The sequence below is a fragment of the Ranitomeya imitator genome, chromosome 1, assembly GCF_032444005.1.
Source record: "Ranitomeya imitator isolate aRanImi1 chromosome 1, aRanImi1.pri, whole genome shotgun sequence".
In the NCBI taxonomy this organism is placed as follows: Eukaryota; Metazoa; Chordata; class Amphibia; order Anura; family Dendrobatidae; genus Ranitomeya; species Ranitomeya imitator.
In genome coordinates, this window is record NC_091282.1 from 697226431 (window position 1) to 697245227 (window position 18797).

Here is an 18797-nt window from a genome sequence, read left to right on the forward strand (position 1 = left end):
AAGGATGTCATGGTGGGATTTCCTATGCCTGCTGGTCTGAACGAGTCTATGTCTTTGGCCATTCAGATCGGTCGATGCTTGCGTGAGCGTAAAACTGTGCACCATTTGGCGGTATTATCTGAGCATGGACCTGAGCCTATGCAGTGCGATAGGACTTTGACCAGAGCTGAACGGCAAGAACACAGACGTAAGAATGGGCTGTGTTTTTACTGTGGTGATTCCACTCATGCTATCTCCGATTGTCCTAAGCGCACTAAGCGGTTCGCTAGGTCTGCCACCATTGGTACGGTACAGTCGAAATTTCTTTTGTCCGTTACTTTGATCTGCTCTTTGTCATCCTATTCTGTCATGGCATTTGTGGATTCAGGCGCTGCCCTGAATTTGATGGACTTGGAGTATGCTAGGCGCTGTGGGTTTTTCTTGGAGCCCTTGCAGTATCCTATTCCATTGAGAGGAATTGATGCTACGCCTTTGGCCAAGAATAAGCCTCAGTACTGGACCCAGCTGACCATGTGCATGGCTCCTGCGCACCAGGAGGATATTCGCTTTTTGGTGTTGCATAATCTACATAATGTGGTCGTGTTGGGGTTGCCATGGCTACAAGTCCATAACCCAGTATTGGATTGGAAATCAATGTCTGTGTCCAGCTGGGGTTGTCAGGGGGTACATGGTGATGTTCCTTTTCTGTCTATTTCATCATCCACCCCTTCTGAGGTCCCAGAGTTCTTGTCGGATTACCGGGATGTATTTGATGAGCCCAAGTCCAGTGCCCTACCTCCGCATAGGGATTGTGACTGTGCTATAGATTTGACTCCTGGTAGTAAATTTCCTAAAGGTCGACTGTTTAATTTGTCTGTGCCTGAACACGCCGCTATGCGGAGTTACGTAAAGGAATCCTTGGAGAAGGGTCATATTCGCCAGTCGTCGTCGCCATTGGGAGCAGGGTTCTTTTTTGTGGCCAAGAAGGATGGTCCGCTGAGACCTTGTATTGATTACCGCCTTCTAAATAAAATCACGGTCAAATTTCAGTACACCTTGCCTCTGCTGTCTGATTTGTTTGCTCGGATTAAGGGGGCTAGTTGGTTCACCAAGATAGATCTTCATGGTGCGTATAATCTTGTGCGTATTAAACAGGGCGATGAATGGAAAACAGCATTTAATACGCCCGAGGGCCATTTTGAGTACCTGGTTATGCCATTCGGGCTTTCTAATGCTCCATCAGTGTTTCAGTCCTTTATGCATTACATCTTCCGAGAGTACCTGGCTAAATTCCTGATTGTATACTTGGATGATATTTTGGTCTTCTCGGATGATTGGGAGTCTCACGTGAAGCAGGTCAGAATGATGTTCCAGGTTCTGCGTGCGAATTCTTTGTTTGTGAAGGGGTCAAAGTGTCTCTTTGGTGTTCAGAAGGTTTCATTTTTGGGGTTCATTTTTTCCCCTTCTACTATCGAGATGGACCCTGTTAAAGTTCAGGCCATTTATGATTGGACTCAGCCGACATCTTTGAAGAGTCTGCAAAAGTTCCTGGGCTTTGCTAATTTTTATCGTCGCTTCATCAATAATTTTTCTAGTATTGCTAAACCGTTGACTGAGTTAACCAAGAAGGGTGCTGATGTGGTCAATTGGTCTTCTGCTGCTGTGGAAGCTTTTAAAGAGTTGAAGCGTCGTTTTTCTTCTGCCCCTGTGTTGTGCCAACCAGATGTTTCGCTCCCGTTCCAGGTCGAGGTGGATGCTTCTGAGATTGGAGCAGGGGCTGTTTTGTCGCAAAGAAGTTCTGATGGCTCGGTGATGAAACCATGCGCCTTCTTTTCCAGGAAGTTTTCGCCTGCTGAGCGTAATTATGATGTTGGCAATCGAGAGTTGCTGGCCATGAAGTGGGCATTCGAGGAGTGGCGTCATTGGCTTGAAGGAGCTAAGCATCGCGTGGTGGTCTTGACTGATCACAAGAACTTCACTTATCTCGAGTCTGCCAAACGGTTGAATCCTAGACAGGCTCGTTGGTCGCTGTTTTTCTCCCGTTTTGACTTTGTGGTTTCGTACCTTCCGGGCTCTAAAAATGTGAAGGCAGATGCCCTGTCTAGGAGTTTTGTGCCCGACTCTCCGGGTTTGTCTGAGCCGGCGGGTATTCTCAAAGAGGGGGTAATTTTGTCTGCCATCTCCCCTGATTTGCGGCGGGTGCTGCAAAAATTTCAGGCTAATAGACCTGACCGTTGCCCAGCGGAGAAACTGTTTGTCCCTGATAAATGGACGAGTAGAGTTATCTCTGAGGTTCATTGTTCGGTGTTGGCTGGTCATCCTGGAATCTTTGGTACCAGAGATTTGGTGGCTAGATCCTTTTGGTGGCCGTCTCTGTCGCGGGATGTACGTTCGTTTGTGCAGTCCTGTGGGATTTGTGCTCGGGCTAAGCCCTGCTGTTCTCGTGCCAGTGGGTTGCTTTTGCCCTTGCCAGTCCCGAAGAGGCCCTGGACACATATCTCCATGGATTTTATTTCGGATCTCCCCGTCTCTCAAAAAATGTCGGTCATTTGGGTTGTTTGTGATCGCTTCTCTAAGATGGTCCATTTGGTACCCTTGTCTAAATTGCCTTCCTCCTCTGATTTGGTGCCATTATTTTTCCAGCATGTGGTTCGTTTACATGGCATTCCGGAGAACATCGTTTCTGACAGAGGTTCCCAGTTTGTTTCGAGGTTTTGGCGAGCCTTTTGTGCTAGGATGGGCATTGATTTGTCTTTTTCCTCGGCTTTCCATCCTCAGACAAATGGCCAGACTGAACGAACCAATCAGACCTTGGAAACATATCTGAGATGTTTTGTTTCTGCCGATCAGGATGATTGGGTGTCCTTTTTGCCTTTGGCTGAGTTCGCCCTTAATAATCGGGCCAGCTCGGCTACTTTGGTTTCGCCGTTTTTCTGCAATTCTGGTTTCCATCCTCGTTTCTCTTCAGGGCAGGTTGAGTCTTCTGACTGTCCTGGTGTGGATACTGTGGTGGATAGGTTGCAGCAGATTTGGACTCATGTGGTGGACAATTTGACATTGTCTCAGGAGAAGGCTCAACGTTTCGCTAACCGCAGGCGCTGTGTGGGTCCCCGACTTCGTGTTGGGGATTTGGTTTGGTTGTCATCTCGTTATATTCCTATGAAAGTTTCCTCTCCTAAGTTTAAGCCTCGTTTCATTGGTCCGTATAGGATTTCTGAGGTTCTTAATCCTGTGTCTTTTCGTTTGACCCTTCCAGCTTCTTTTTCCATCCATAACGTATTCCATAGGTCATTGTTGCGGAGATACGTGGCACCTGTGGTTCCATCCGTTGATCCTCCTTCCCCGCTTTTGGTTGAGGGGGAGTTGGAGTATATAGTGGAGAAGATCTTGGATTCTCATATTTCGAGACGGAAACTCCAGTACCTGGTTAAGTGGAAGGGTTATGGTCAGGAAGATAATTCCTGGGTCTTTGCCTCTGATGTTCATGCTGCCGATCTGGTTCGTGCCTTTCATTTGGCTCATTCTGGTCGGCCTGGGGGCTCTGGTGAGGGTTCGGTGACCCCTCCTCAAGGGGGGGTACTGTTGTGAATTCTGTGGTCAAGCTCCCTCCTGTGGTCATGAGTGGTACTTCGGCTGGTTCTGTCTATGAGCTTCCTCTGGTGGATGTGAGTGGGGCTGCGGCTTCTGAGTTTCCTTCCTCAGGTGACGAGGTTAAGTCGTTAGGTGCTGCTCTATTTAACTCCACCTAGTTCTTTGTTCCTGGCCTCCAGTCAATGTTCCAGTATTGGTCTTGCTTTCTCCTGGATCGTTCTTGTGGCCTGTCTGCCCTGCATAAGCTAAGTTTTGCTTGTGTTACTTTTGTTTGCTATATTTTCTGTCCAGCTTGCTATATTGGTTTTTCTTGCTTGCTGGAAGCTCTGAGACGCAGAGGGAGCACCTCCGTACCGTTAGTCGGTGAGGAGGGTCTTTTTGCCCCTCTGCGTGGTTGTTTGTAGGTTTTTGTGTTGACCGCAAAGCTATCTTTCCTATCCTCGGTCTATTTAGTAAGTCGGGCCTCGCTTTGCTAAAGTCTATTTCATCTCTGTGTTTGTATTTTCATCTTAACTCACAGTCATTATATGTGGGGGGCTGCCTTTTCCTTTGGGGAATTTCTCTGATGCAAGGTAGGCTTATTTTTCTATCTTCAGGGCTAGCTAGTTTCTCAGGCTGTGCCGAGTTGCATAGGGAGCGTTAGGCGCAATCCACGGCTACCTCTAGTGTGGTATGATAGGATTAGGGATTGCGGTCAGCAGAGTTCCCACGTCTCAGAGCTCGTCCTATGTTAGTAACTATCAGGTCACTTTGTGTGCTCTTAACCACTAGGTCCATTGTGGTTCTGAATCACCTGTTCATAACACTCCGCCTCCTAGCTTCAGGTGTTTTAATTACAGCAGGTCCAATAACCCTCCACAGAGAGAGAGAATTTTAGTCTAGTAAGAGGTTTTCACATGTACCCATTCAGATGGAGACGTTTATTCTCAGCGAGGTAAGGCAAGTTTAGGACCTGGTATAAGAGAGATGCCGTAACGGGGCTACCAGGTACACATAAAATTGGCCATTTTTATGCGCTAAAAGCTCTCATTTTTCATATTTCTAGTGCAGTAATGCAGTTCAAATTTCGTTTTTCAAGTTTGTATGTTCTAGCGCTGCAGTGTGCTGCCTTATTTACTTAACTATATACGAGTTGGCGACTCTGGGTTCAGCACCTGTTCACACTGAGTCTATGTTTGGATGTGCCGTTCAGGTTTTTGAAATGTATTCTTTAGCCTTCTGATCGTGCACTCCGCCTCCTAGCTTCAGGTGTTTTAATTACAGCAGGTCCAATACCCCTCCACAGAGAGAGAGAATTTTAGTCTAGTAAGAGGTTTTCACATGTACCCATTCAGATGGAGACGTTTATTCTCAGCGAGGTAAGGCAAGTTTAGGACCTGGTATAAGAGAGATGCCATAACGGGGCTACCAGGTACACATAAAATTGGCCATTTTTATGCGCTAAAAGCTCTCATTTTTCATATTTCTAGTGCAGTAATGCAGTTCAAATTTCGGTTTTCAAGTTTGTATGTTCTAGCGCTGCAGTGTGCTGCCTTATTTACTTAACAAAATTTTGCACAGTCACACATCTGGACCCTGAGAGCGTCATAGGCTATGTTGTGAGGCGAAATTTTAACCCCTCGAGTTCCAATTCACCAAACAATTTTGCCCCTATCTACATAATGGGGAAAAAGTGAAAGGAAAAGTGTTGGAGGCAAATTGACAGCTGCCAGATGTGAACAAGGGGGACTTAAAGAGTGAGAGCGATGGCGCCAAAGAGTATATACCGTACAGTTGCTAAGCTGAGGCCCCGACATGGGATACTCACCACACACTGGGATATGAACACACAAACAAAATGCGCCACACACTACCACAAGCTTGAACACATATACCACCCTCAGCACACATTTCACCACACATACACCAACCTCGCCACATAAAAGTCAAAACACAAAAGTCGCCGCTCAAAACTCGCCACGCGCAAAACTGGCCACATGCAAAACTAGGCTCACGCAAAACTAGCCACACATGCAAAACTCACCTCATGGAAAACTCGCCACACGCAAAACTTGCACACTCGGAAAAATTGCCACATGCACAAAAGTTGTAACACATGCAAAAGTTGCCTCACACAAAACTTGCACATACTCAAAACGCACCACACATAAAACTCGCCACACGCAAAACTCGCCATGCGCAAAACTCGCCATGCACAAAACTTGCTGCATACAACTTGCTACACTAACCTATCACATGCAACTCGACACACAAAAAATTGCTACACGCATGTCGCCACACAAAACTCATCTCACAAAAGTCGCTACATGCATGTCGCCACATGCAACTCAACACACACAACTTGACACATGAAACTCGCCCTAAAACACACACAAGTCTGGTATTATCCTTCAGAAATAAAAATCTGATTAATAAGCAGACAAACTACAAGAACAACTGTACCATATAGGAAATACGGCAGCTGTCAGTCACATGACCTGTCTATTATGTGTATGTGTGAGCTAATATATACTGCCAGGGGGAGGGCTTCCTGTTGGCTGGGGATTTATCAGGCTGCCAATTTAGCTTACAAATACTGAGGTAAAAATACTGAGCAAATAACGTGTGAATGAGGTCTAATACAGGAGGAGATGACATACAGATATATACTATATACAGGAGGAGATGACACACAGGTATATACTATATACAGGAGGAGATGACATACAGGTATATACTATATACAGGAGGAGATGACACACACATATAAACTATATACAGGGGAGATGACACACTGGTATATACTATATACAGGGGAGATGACATACAGGTACATACTATATACAGGGGAGATGACACAGGTATATACTATATACAGGAGGAGATGACACACTGGTATATACTATTTACAGGGGAGATGACATATACAGTGGGGCAAAAAAGTATTTAGTCAGTCAGCAATAGTGCAAGTTCCACCACTTAAAAAGATGAGAGGCGTCTGTAATTTACATCATAGGTAGACCTCAACTATGGGAGACAAACTAAGAAAAAAAAATCCAGAAAATCACATTGTCTGTTTTTTTAACAATTTATTTGCATATTATGGTGGAAAATAAGTATTTGGTCAGAAACAAACAATCAAGATTTCTGGCTCTCACAGACCTGTAACTTCTTCTTTAAGAGTCTCCTCTTTCCTCCACTCATTACCTGTAGTAATGGCACCTGTTTAAACTTGTTATCAGTATAAAAAGACACCTGTGCACACCCTCAAACAGTCTGACTCCAAACTCCACTATGGTGAAGACCAAAGAGCTGTCAAAGTACACCAGAAACAAAATTGTAGCCCTGCACCAGGCTGGGAAGACTGAATCTGCAATAGCCAACCAGCTTGGAGTGAAGAAATCAACAGTGGGAGCAATAATTAGAAAATGGAAGACATACAAGACCACTGATAATCTCCCTCGATCTGGGGCTCCACGCAAAATCCCACCCCGTGGGGTCAGAATGATCACAAGAACGGTGAGCAAAAATCCCAGAACCACGCGGGGGGACCTAGTGAATGAACTGCAGAGAGCTGGGACCAATGTAACAAGGCCTACCATAAGTAACACACTACGCCACCATGGACTCAGATCCTGCAGTGCCAGACGTGTCCCACTGCTTAAGCCAGTACATGTCCGGGCCCGTCTGAAGTTTGCTAGAGAGCATTTGGATGATCCAGAGGAGTTTTGGGAGAATGTCCTATGGTCTGATGAAACCAAACTGGAACTGTTTGGTAGAAACACAACTTGTCGTGTTTGGAGGAAAAAGAATACTGAGTTGCATCCATCAAACACCATACCTACTGTAAAGCAAGGTGGTGGAAACATCATGCTTTGGGGCTGTTTCTCTGCAAAGGGGCCAGGACGACTGATCCGGGTACATGAAAGAATGAATGGGGCCATGTATCGTGAGATTTTGAGTGCAAACCTCCTTCCATCAGCTAGGGCATTGAAGATGAAACGTGGCTGGGTCTTTCAACATGACAATGATCCAAAGCACACTGCCAGGGCAACGAAGGAGTGGCTTCGTAAGAAGCATTTCAAGGTCCTGGAGTGGCCTAGCCAGTCTCCAGATCTCAACCCTATAGAAAACCTTTGGAGGGAGTTGAAAGTCCGTGTTGCCAAGCGAAAAGCCAAAAACATCACTGCTCTAGAGGAGATCTGCATGGAGGAATGGGCCAACATACCAACAACAGTGTGTGGCAACCTTGTGAAGACTTACAGAAAACGTTTGACCTCTGTCATTGCCAACAAAGGATATATTACAAAGTATTGAGATGAAATTTTGTTTCTTACCAAATACTTATTTTCCACCATAATTTGCAAATAAATTGTTAAAAAAACAGACAATGTGATTTTCTGGATTTTTTTTTCTCAGTTTGTCTCCCATAGTTAAGGTCTACCTATGATGTAAATTACAGATGCCTCTCATCTTTTTAAGTGGTGGAACTTGCACTATTGCTGACTGACTAAATACTTTTTTGCCCCACTGTAGGTATATACTATATACAGGAGATGACATACAGGTGTATACTATATATAAGGGAGATGACAAACATGTATATACTGAGGGGAAAATGAGGGGTGTGAGGTGAAAATGAAAAGGTGTGAATGCAAAATGAGAGGAGTGAGGGAAAATAGTGGAGTGATCGGAAAATGACAGATGTGAGATCGAAATGACAAGTGTTAGGGGGGAATGAGAGAAGTGAGGGGGAAAATAAGAGGAGTGAGGGGGAAAATGAGAGGTGTAAGGGAGAAAATGAGAGATGTGAGGGAGAAAAATTTGAGGCGTGATGGGAAAATAAGAGAAGTGAGGTGCTGTAACTAACCATAGATATTTACTATGCCCAGGCAGCGCCGGGCTCTTCAGCTAGTATATATATGTACGGTATATATATGTGTGTATATATATATATATATATATATATATATATAGATAGATAGATAGATAGATAGATAGATAGATAGATAGATAGATAGATAGATAGATAGATAGATAGAGAGAGAGAGAGTAAAAAAAGGGAACAGCACAAAACTATTACTTATCTTCGGGTGCAAGGCCCCAAGCAACCAGTCCGACGAATGCACCAAGTTCATAGAAACTCAAAGAAAGAGGCAGCACTCCATTTCTTCAGTGAAAATGTGGAAGATTTAATCAACCCACTTTACTGGGCGATGTTTCGGCTCCATCTGAGCCTTTCTCAAGGCTTGAGAAAGGCTCAGATGGAGCCGAAACGTCGCCCAGTAAAGTGGGTTGATTAAATCTTCCACATTTTCACTGAAGAAATGGAGTGCTGCCTCTTTCTTTGAGTTTATATATCTATATATATAATTGTCTAAGGGTTTTTCCGTCTGTCTTTTTGTCTGTCTGTCTGTCTGTCTTTCTGTCCTGGAAATCCCGCGTCTCTGATTGGTCGAGGCCGCCAGGCCTCGACCAATCAGCGACGGGCACAGCGACGATGATGTCATAAAGGATGTAGACATCCCGCGTCTCACGTTTCTGATTCAGCGACGGGCACAGTATCGACGTAGATGTCATAATGGTTGCCATGGCGACGATGATGTCATAAAGGTTGCCTCGACCAATCAGCGACGGGCACAGTCTGCCGCGAATTTTGGAATCATCATTGTCCATATACTACGGGGACATGCATATTCTAGAATACCCGATGCGTTAGAATCGGGCCACAATCTAGTATATATATATATATATATATATATATATATATATATATATATATATATATATATATATACTAGATTGTGGCCCGATTCTAACGCGGGATTTCCAGGACAGACAGACAGACAGACAGAAAGACAGACAGAAAGACAGACAGACGGAAAACCCCTTAGACAATTATATATATAGATATATCTATATATATCTATATATCTATAGATATATATATATATATATATATACATATATATATATATATATATTAGGAAGCATGTGTGTCGACAACTTTTAGAATATCACACTGATCTCAACAAATAATAAAATTGTAGTTTTGACCTAAAATGCCTACTAAGTCCAGAAGACACAAAATACCCTTATTATGAGCCGGTGTAACAATCAGTCAGTTGTGCAATTTTCAAATTACTTAAAAGAGATTGTCCAGGTTAAGAAAAAAAGATCTCAGATTGACAGGCCATGAGCAGGAGTGTCTCTTAATTGAAAATAAAACTTTTTCTGATCAAAATTTTTTTTTTATTATTATCTCTGCACAATTCATGAATATTTTATCATTTTTTTAAAGCACAAGGGAAATGACCACAAGAAGATATTTGCGAGGCTTCAAAATGTAAACTCAGCGGCTCAATCGATGGAAGTTGTAGAATTGCCGACCATTCTCGTTAAGCATCGGCCTCACACTTGTGTATTCCACTCTATTCCACTATGTAGTATTGAAACTAGTGGGGGGAAGAAAAGTAAAGTAGTTGAATATGGTAACTTACCTGCGAGAGTAACATTGACGCTCTCGGAAACTTACTCCCCCGCCACAGGAACGACTACAGTCTCCCCAGTCACTCCAGTTGTCCCAAAAATCGCTCTGTCTCTTATGCTTTCTAGCCTGTGAAACATGGCAGTCAGGCGCAAGGTATAATACAGAGTATTCTAATACCAATATCAGGGAATTGTCTTACTTATGGCATATAGAAGCACTATGACAGCAAAGCACTGGATTATCCACATCTGAGAACATTTTTTTTTTAATAAAAAATACATGTACTTAGGCAAAAAAGTTAAAGATTTTCATCATTTAGGCTTTCCTCCCCTTGCACATTAAACTTTGATGAATTAAATCATCATTGATAAATCATCTCACAGTAGCTAAAAAAAAAAAAAAAATGCGATAGACACTCTCACAGTTGTCTGTCACAGTGAGCTCACTGAGGGATTCTCAGCTAACCCATTCTGCAGCCAGCAATATATTGTCATTTATGACTTCTGTGTTGTCAAATTTTTAATGAAACTCAATTTAACTCCAAAAATACATGCATTCCAGAAAAAAAATGAAATATCCCCAAAGATGGACAAGCTCTATAAGCTGGCCACTTAATGCATAATATTAAAACTCCATGGGCCCCAGTTCAATCATCCCACCATCAATCTCAACACAACATGGACGAGCATTGAAGGAGCTTGGAGCTCCAGAGCCAATAATGTGGCTCTGCATGGAATGCTGCTACATTAGGATAATGGATGCTAATTTATACTATACAGTCTCTTTATCTGTGTTCGCCTCTGGCATGAGCTGGAGGCAACAAATACGAGACATCTGAAATCTTGGCTTCCAAGAATTAGAGCACAATTATCAAACAAGTCCTCGTATACGCCAAGCAACAACAGTAACTAATGAGCTTCTGCTAGACATGCCCCCGCAGACACGCATCTACAGATGAACACTCGTGGGAACGTATACATATATTGTCCACAGGCAAGATGAGCTAACCTTTTGGCAGAAAAAGTAATTGCTAAGCAATTACCTGAGCTACTGAAATAACATGGGATTACACCGTGGGAATTGGAAACGCTGGCAAAAAAGGCAATTTTATCATATCTGTAAAAATTACTGACCGCACCACCTATAAGGAAATAGCAGGATTTCACCACCCCTTCCCTCCAATCTACAGCTTTGGCAAAAATTAAGAGACCACCACATCAAAACCCTGTCATGGGCAGCCCAATCTCCAGACCTGAACCCCATTGGAAACCTCTGGAATGTAATCAGGAGGATGATGGATAGTCACAAGCCATCAAACAAAGAAGAACTGCCTACATTTTTGTGCCAAAATCAATGTGAAAGACTGGTGGAAAGCATGCCAAGACGCATGAGAGCGGTGAATAAAAATCATGGTTATTCCACAAAATATTGATTTCTGAACTCTTCCTGAGATAAAACATTAGTATTGTTGTTTCTAAATGATTATGAACTTGTTTTCTTTGCATTATTTGACGTCTGAAAGCACTGTTTTGTTTTTTAAATACAAAATTTATTGTGTGGAAATTTGGAGACATGTTGTCAGACGTTTATAGACTAAAATAACAATTTACGTTTTACTCAAAAATATACCTATAAAGAGAAAAATCAGACAAACTGAACATTTTGCAGTGGTTTCTTAATTTTTGCCAGAGCTGTATATGTATGTGCATGGAGATTTTTGCATGGCCAGTCCGTTACTCCATTGTTTAGAAATCAGAGTTTGAATTTATATGCAAATGTGGCTGAAGAACTACAGTAGATCTGAAGCCTCTGTCACTCCAGCTCTATTCCTCCCCCAGTGCCGCCTACTCCTGCTTAGAGAGAATATCTGGGACTTTTAAAAAACAGAGGCAACTACCTGTCTGTTGTACACGGCGCCTACTGACCGCTCCTGCCAGAAATCCAGCTACTGCCTGTCAACAGAGTGACCATTTCTCTTCCTTTTGATAGGGCGTGACTATTGCTGTCATGCTTTCTGACCGCCGGTTCTCCGATGCCTAATTGAGGACAGCCGGCTGTCAATCAGCATGACACCAGTAGTCATGTCCTGTCAACAGGAAGAGAAACTGCTGCTCTGTTGACTAGGAGTAGCTGAATCTCTGGCAGGAGTGGTCAATGAACAGCACCGGGTACAACAGACCGGTAGTTGCCTCTGTTAACAACTACATGCCTTTTTTATTTTTTAAAGTCCCGGATATCCCCTTTAAGTGACAGACTCTTTGCTGTGTGAATTCAGGCAAAGGAGCAGGCAACACAGGAGAAGGCGCACTGAGCGAGGAATAGAGCTGGAGTGACAGAGGCTTCACATCTACCATAGCTCTTCAGCCTCATTTTCATATCAATTCAAATGCTGATATTTCAGTAATGGAGGAACGGACCTGTCATGAAAAGGAATTGTTGGACTTGTCTTTGCCAATAGTGGAATTCCTTTATGGGAAAAGGAGAGAAAGATGGTGCTTTCTGAGCATAGTACATTTAAAAGGATTAAAACCCCAAAATAGGGACGTTGCTCTCCTAATGGAGTTGTGCATAGTAGGGCACAACCCCAAATTGCATATGTATTAGATCCAATTGGTGCAGCTGACCTGGTGTGCTGTTGGAAACTCCTCCAAGGGAGCTCTGGCAGTGGATCACCAGGGTGGAGAAACCAGGTGAAAGGAGCTCCGATGGTATTAGATAAAAATAATACCAGAAATAAACCCAAAAATAAAATGTTAGTAAAAAACAGAACGTTTCGCCTGCATCCAGCCTTCCTCAGGTGTCTAACACTTGATACCTGAGGAAGGCTGGATACAAACAAATTGTGCTTTTAAAACAAATTTAATTTTTTTAGCATATTCCTAATTTTATTCTTATTTGATACCGTGGGAGAGCTTTTCACCTGGTTTCTCCACCCTCATCATGGACTTGTCTTTGAAAGAGCTACATGTGCATATAGTTTGGGGTGTCAAATCCTGCTGGCAAATTCTCTTGAAAGGGAAACAAACTACAGAAAATGCAGGAAAAAATTCTCCCTTTCTTTGAACCCATCTGGTCTCATAATACAATTAAATCAGAGAAAAATAAAGAGACTTCTTCTGTGTGTCTCAGGAGGTACCGTAAGCCATGTACCCATTCTCACTGTAATATATGGGTGTTACTATTGTCAGAAAAGATCAGGGGCCCAAGCCCCCAGCCATAAGCTTTGAAACAAAAAAAGTGCATCGTGTTGGCAAAAACCATGAATGAAACAGATGACAATCATAGACTACATTCACACTTGCAGATGTACATTGTTTGTTCTGTTTTTAGAAACAAACAGAATGTCTTAAATTAATTAGTTGCATAATTAATACAAATGGAAACCATGATTATCATCAGGTGCATCTGGGATCCATTATGTGTCAGTTTTAGGATGGAAAATAAAGTTTCTGCACAATGCTCTTTTACTTCTATTCTAAACACAGAAATATAGCGGACCCTAGACGCCACCCATAATAATCAATGGGGTCCTTCTGCTTCCATTTCTATTAGATTTACGGCTCATACTCACTTGCGAGCAACTCTGATAAGTCTTGCACGGCAATACCCGGCACTGCACCTAGCACAGAGGAGCAGAACGTGCGGCTGCATGTATTCCTATGCAGCCGCATGCTCCAATCTGAGTGCCGACAGCAGCGCCGGGTTTTAACATGTAAGACTCATCCGAGTTGCTCGCAAGTGAGTATGAGCCCTTAGACATTAATTTTGTTTTTATACTTCTAAAAAAAAAGAACAGACAAACTAAAATGTGATAATGCAGGTGTGAAATACCCCAAGGCCAGGTTCAGATGGCCGTAGTCCATGTATGGACCACAATGCCCAGACTGATCGCTGGTCTCCTGCTCAACAGCTTTATAGGCATAACAGACTGAGTAAAAAACTGGATAATTTGAGCAAATTTTGGCGTTCAGAGTAACAGAAGTTTCAGTATTGGGCCATAAAGTAAATATACGTCATACTTACTGAAAAAACAGAGTCCAGTACCAACATAAAGGTAAGAAGCAATAATGGGGTCTTCATTTTACCTATCAAATAAATTAGATGTAGATAAAAAAATAAATAAAAAATGTGCACAATTTTATGAAAGTGCTGAGCTAAAAAAAAAAAGATCTATCCACACACAACCAGTAGAAACTTCTCACAGCATCACTGAGGCTATGTGCACACGCTGCTGATTTTGCTGCGGATCTGCAGCGGTTTTGACGCTGCGGATTCGCAGCAGTTTTACATGAGTTTACAGTACCATGTAAACTTATGGAAAACAAAATCCGCAGTGCACATGCTACGGAAAAAAATGCGCGGAAACGCTGCGTTTATTCCGCAGTATATCAATTCTTTGTGCGGATTCTGCAGCAGTTTACACCTGCTCCTCAATAGGAATCCGCAGGTGTAAAACCGCAGGTAGAATCCACACAAAAAAAACGCTGTAAATCTGCGGTAAATCCGCAGTAAGGGTATGTGCACATGTTGCGGATTCTCTGCGGATCCGCAGCGTTTTTGGCGTCGCAGAAACGCGGCAGATCCGCAATTGATTTACAGTACAATGTAAATCAATGAGAAAAAAATGCTGTGCACACTTTGCGGAAAATCCGCTGCGGAAACGCTGCGGTTTAAAAGAAGTAGCATGTCACTTCTTTTTTGTGAATCTGCAGCGCTTTTGTACCCATTCCATTATAGAAAATCGCAGGGGTAAAAAACGCAGCAAATCCGCAACAAAAACGCTCAAAAAACACTGCAGAACCGCACAAAAAAACGCGACAAATCCGCAGGTGTGTTTTCTGCCAGGAGAGGCAGAATTCGCACCAGAAATTCCTAAGCCTAATCCGCAATGTGTGCACATAGCAGGTAATCCGCAGTGCGGTTTACCTGCGGATTTACAAAAACAGGTGCGAAAAAATCCACAGAGATCCAACCTACGTGTGCACATACACTAACAGGTCTTGCAATGGGGAGACCCATCAATCATCTGTAGCATCAGTGGGAGATCACGGCAGGGGAGACACTGGACTAGTCTCATCTCTCCCTATGGTCCCCAGCCAGATCTCCTAACAATGTTTTTGTCTGATATCTACAGAGTCTTGCAAATTTTTCATGTTTTGCTACCTCATCACCTGGAATTTCACTTTTTTTTTGAGCGTCGCATCAGTTCTTGTAAATAACATGCCTACAACTGTGAACATTTAGTTTTATTTTTATTGTGAAGCAAACAACAAATAGGACAAAACACCTAAAAACTTCAGTGTGTACGAGGGGCGATCCAAAAGTAATGATAATCGGTTATTTCTATTGCACACATAAATTAAAATAAAATGTTTTCTTCTCTCTTAGGTACCCACTAGTCCAGGAAAAAAAAATTACTTAAATAGACCACGATTCCCGGGAGCTACATTCATTTGAATATGAACTGCCGAGGAGTGAACATCAAAATGGAAAAAAACGAGCTCAGAGCTGTCATCAAATACCTCTGCTTGAAAAAAATGACTACCAAAGACATACACAGCGACTTGGTGGAAACATTGGGGGACTCTTCTCCTCCATATTCCACAGTTGCACGCTGGGCCAAGGAATTTAAGCTGGGAAGAACATCGACGGAAGATGAACATCGTGAAGGACGCCCATCCACGTCCCTCAATGAAGAAAACGTGAAAAAAGTTGAAGAAGTTGTATTGGCAGATCGAAAAGTGACTATCAGGCATGTAGCTGAGGTCACAGGGATGTCATATGGCAGTATTCAAAGAATCCTTGCAAAAGAATTGCATATGAGAAAGGTCTCCGCGCGTTGGGTGCCAAAAATGTTAACCGACGAACAAAAGAAGAAATGAGTTGACATTTCAATAGCAAATCTCGAAAAGTTCCAAGCAGACAAGGAAAATTTTTTGTCACGTTTTTTGACCATGGACGAGACCTGGATCCACCACTTTGATCCCGAAACTAAACAATAATCGATGACATGGAAACGAGCCGACGAACCGACGCCGAAGAAATTCAAAGTGTCAAGCTCAGCAGGGAAGGTTATGGCGTCCGTTTTTTGGGACGCTGAAGGAATTATTATGGTGGACTATTTGGAGAAGGGAGCCACTATTACGGGCTCCTACTATGCAGAACAAATAAGAAGATTGCGGGAGGCGCGGCAAACTGCGGGCTGGAGTGTTGTTTCACCAAGATAACGCGCCGGCTCACAAAGCTGCTGTTGCCATGGCTACCATTCAAGAAGCGGGCTTTGAACTGGTGGAACACCCCCCTATTCACCAGATCTAGCCCCCAGTGACTTCTTTCTCTTTCCTCGGCTCAAGGAACACCTCCGGGGCAAGAAATTTGACGACAATAGCGACGTGATAACCGCTGTTGGGGATTTTTTTGAGGGTCAAGATCAAGAATTTTTTTCGAAGGGAATTCTAAGTTTAGAAAAGAGATGGACTAAATGTATAGACTTGTTAGGAGACTATGTAGAAAAATAAATTTATTTTTTGACTATATTCATTGTGTTTAGTATTGATTATCATTACTTTTGGATCGCCCCTCGTATACAGTAACTATTCACCCCCCTAAAGCCAGTAATTTGTAGAACCTCCTTTTGCTGCAATTACAGCTGCAATTTGCCTTGGATAGGTCTCTATGAGCTTTCCACATCTTGCTGCTGTGATTTTTGCCCTTTCCTCAAGGCAAAACTGCTCCAGCTCCTTCAGGTTTGATGGTTTCCTCTGGTGAACAGCAATCTTCAAGTCTGACCACAGATTCTCAGTTGGATTAAGGCCCCGTCACACATAGCGACGCTGCAGCGATACCGACAACGATCCGGATCGCTGCAGCGTCGCTGTTTGGTCGCTGGAGAGCTATCACACAGACAGCTCTCCAGCGACCAACGATCCCGAGGTCCCCGGTAACCAGGGTAAACTTCGGGTAACTAAGCGCAGGGCCGCGCTTAGTAACCCGATGTTTACCCTGGTTACCATCGTTAAAGTAAAAAAAAAAAAACAGTACATACTTACCTACCGCTGTCTGTCCTCGGTGCTCTGCTTCTCTGTACTGGCTGTGAGCACAGCGGCCGGAAAGCAGAGCGGTGACCTCACCGCTCTGCTTTCCGGCTGACCGGCGCTCACAGCCAGACCAGAGAAGCACAGCGCCGAGGACAGACAGCGATAGGTAAGCATGTAGCGTTTGTTTTTTTACTTTTAGGATGGTAACCAGGGTAAACATCGGGTTACTAAGCGCGGCCCTGCGCTTAGTTACCCGATGTTTACCCTGGTTACCAGCGAAGACATCGCTGAATTGGCGTCACACATGCCGATTCAGCGATATCAGCGGGACCTCAACGATCAAAAAATGGCCCAGGCCATTCCGACACGACCAGCGATCTCACAGCAGGGGCCTGATCGCTGGTACGTGTCACACATAGTGAGATCGCTACTGAGATCGCTGTTGCGTCACAAAACTTGTGACTCAGCAGCGATCTCGCTAGCGATCTCGCTATGTGTGACGGGGCCTTTAAGGTCTGCGCATTGACTAGGCCACTCAAAAACATTTACATGTTTACATAGTATGCTTTGGGTCATTATCTTGTTGGAAGGTGAACCTTCGTCCCAGTCTCAAGCAGGTTTTGCTCAAGAATATTTCTTTTTTTGTACTATCCATCTTCCCGTTGATTCGGTTCATTTTCCCTGTCCCTGCTGCCGAAAAACATCCCCACAGCATCATGCTGCCACCATCATGTTTCACTGTGGGGATGGTGTTCTTGGGATGATGAGCTGTGTTGGTTTGGTGCCAGACATAGTGGTTTATCTTGGTGGCCAAAAAGTTCAATCTTGGTCTCATCTGATCACAGCACCTTCCCCCATACATTTGGGGAGTCTTCCACATGTCTTTTGAGAAACTCAAAACAAGCCTTAAGTCTTTTTTTCTTCACACTATTCCATAAAGGCCACCTCTATGGAGTGTATGGCTTATTGTGGTCGTACGGACAGATACTCCAGTGTCTGCTCATGAACTCTGCAGCTCCTTCAGGGTTATCTTTGGTCTCTGTGCTGCCTCTCTGATTAATACCCTCCTTGCCTGGGTCTGAGAGTTTTGGTGGGCGACCCTCTCTTTTTGTTGTGGTACCAGATTCTTTCCATGTGATGATGGATTTGATGGCGTTTTGGGGATCATCAGAGATTGGGATATTATTTATTTTATAACCCAACACTGACTTGTATTTCTCAATAACGTTGTCCCTGATGTGTTTGGAGATCTCCTTGGTGTTCATGGTGTTTGGTTAGTGGCGCCTCTTGTTAACAGTGTTGCAGCCACTGTGGCCTTTCAGAAAAGGTAAAGTGTATCTACTGACAGACATGTGCACTTAGATTTCACACTGGTGGACGTCCTGTCCCTAAGCATGTGAGTTATGAAGGTAATTGCTTGCACCAGAAGGTTTTAGGGGCTTCATAGCAAAAGTGGTGAATACATAGGCACATGCCAATTTTTTGTTATTTGCTTCCAGAAATGTTATATAAATGTATATTTAATATAATTTTTATATATTTAACTATATTTTTCTCACTTCACCAACTTAAACTGTTTAGTGCTGATGCGTCACACACAAATCAGATTACAAAAATATTTAAACACAGGTTGCAATGTAACAAAATAGGTAAAAAGCCAAGAGGGGTGAATACTTTTGCAAGCACTGTAGATGCAATTGTGCAGCCAGGCTCTGATTCAT

General features: G+C 43.3%; 1 protein-coding gene across 2 annotated transcripts in view; it reads right to left on the reverse strand.

Moving 5' to 3' along the window:
• PAPLN (papilin, proteoglycan like sulfated glycoprotein) overlaps positions 1-18797 on the reverse strand; it is a 111560-nt gene that overhangs the window by 66835 nt on the left and 25928 nt on the right. For both annotated transcript variants that reach the window (XM_069731061.1, XM_069731052.1), the window contains exons 3-4: positions 14063-14124; positions 10050-10165 (exon numbers count right to left, since the gene is read on the reverse strand). In XM_069731061.1, the coding sequence (XP_069587162.1) occupies positions 10050-10165; positions 14063-14119 (173 nt within the window). In that variant the 5' untranslated portion in view covers positions 14120-14124. The remainder of the gene's footprint in view (positions 1-10049; positions 10166-14062; positions 14125-18797) is intronic.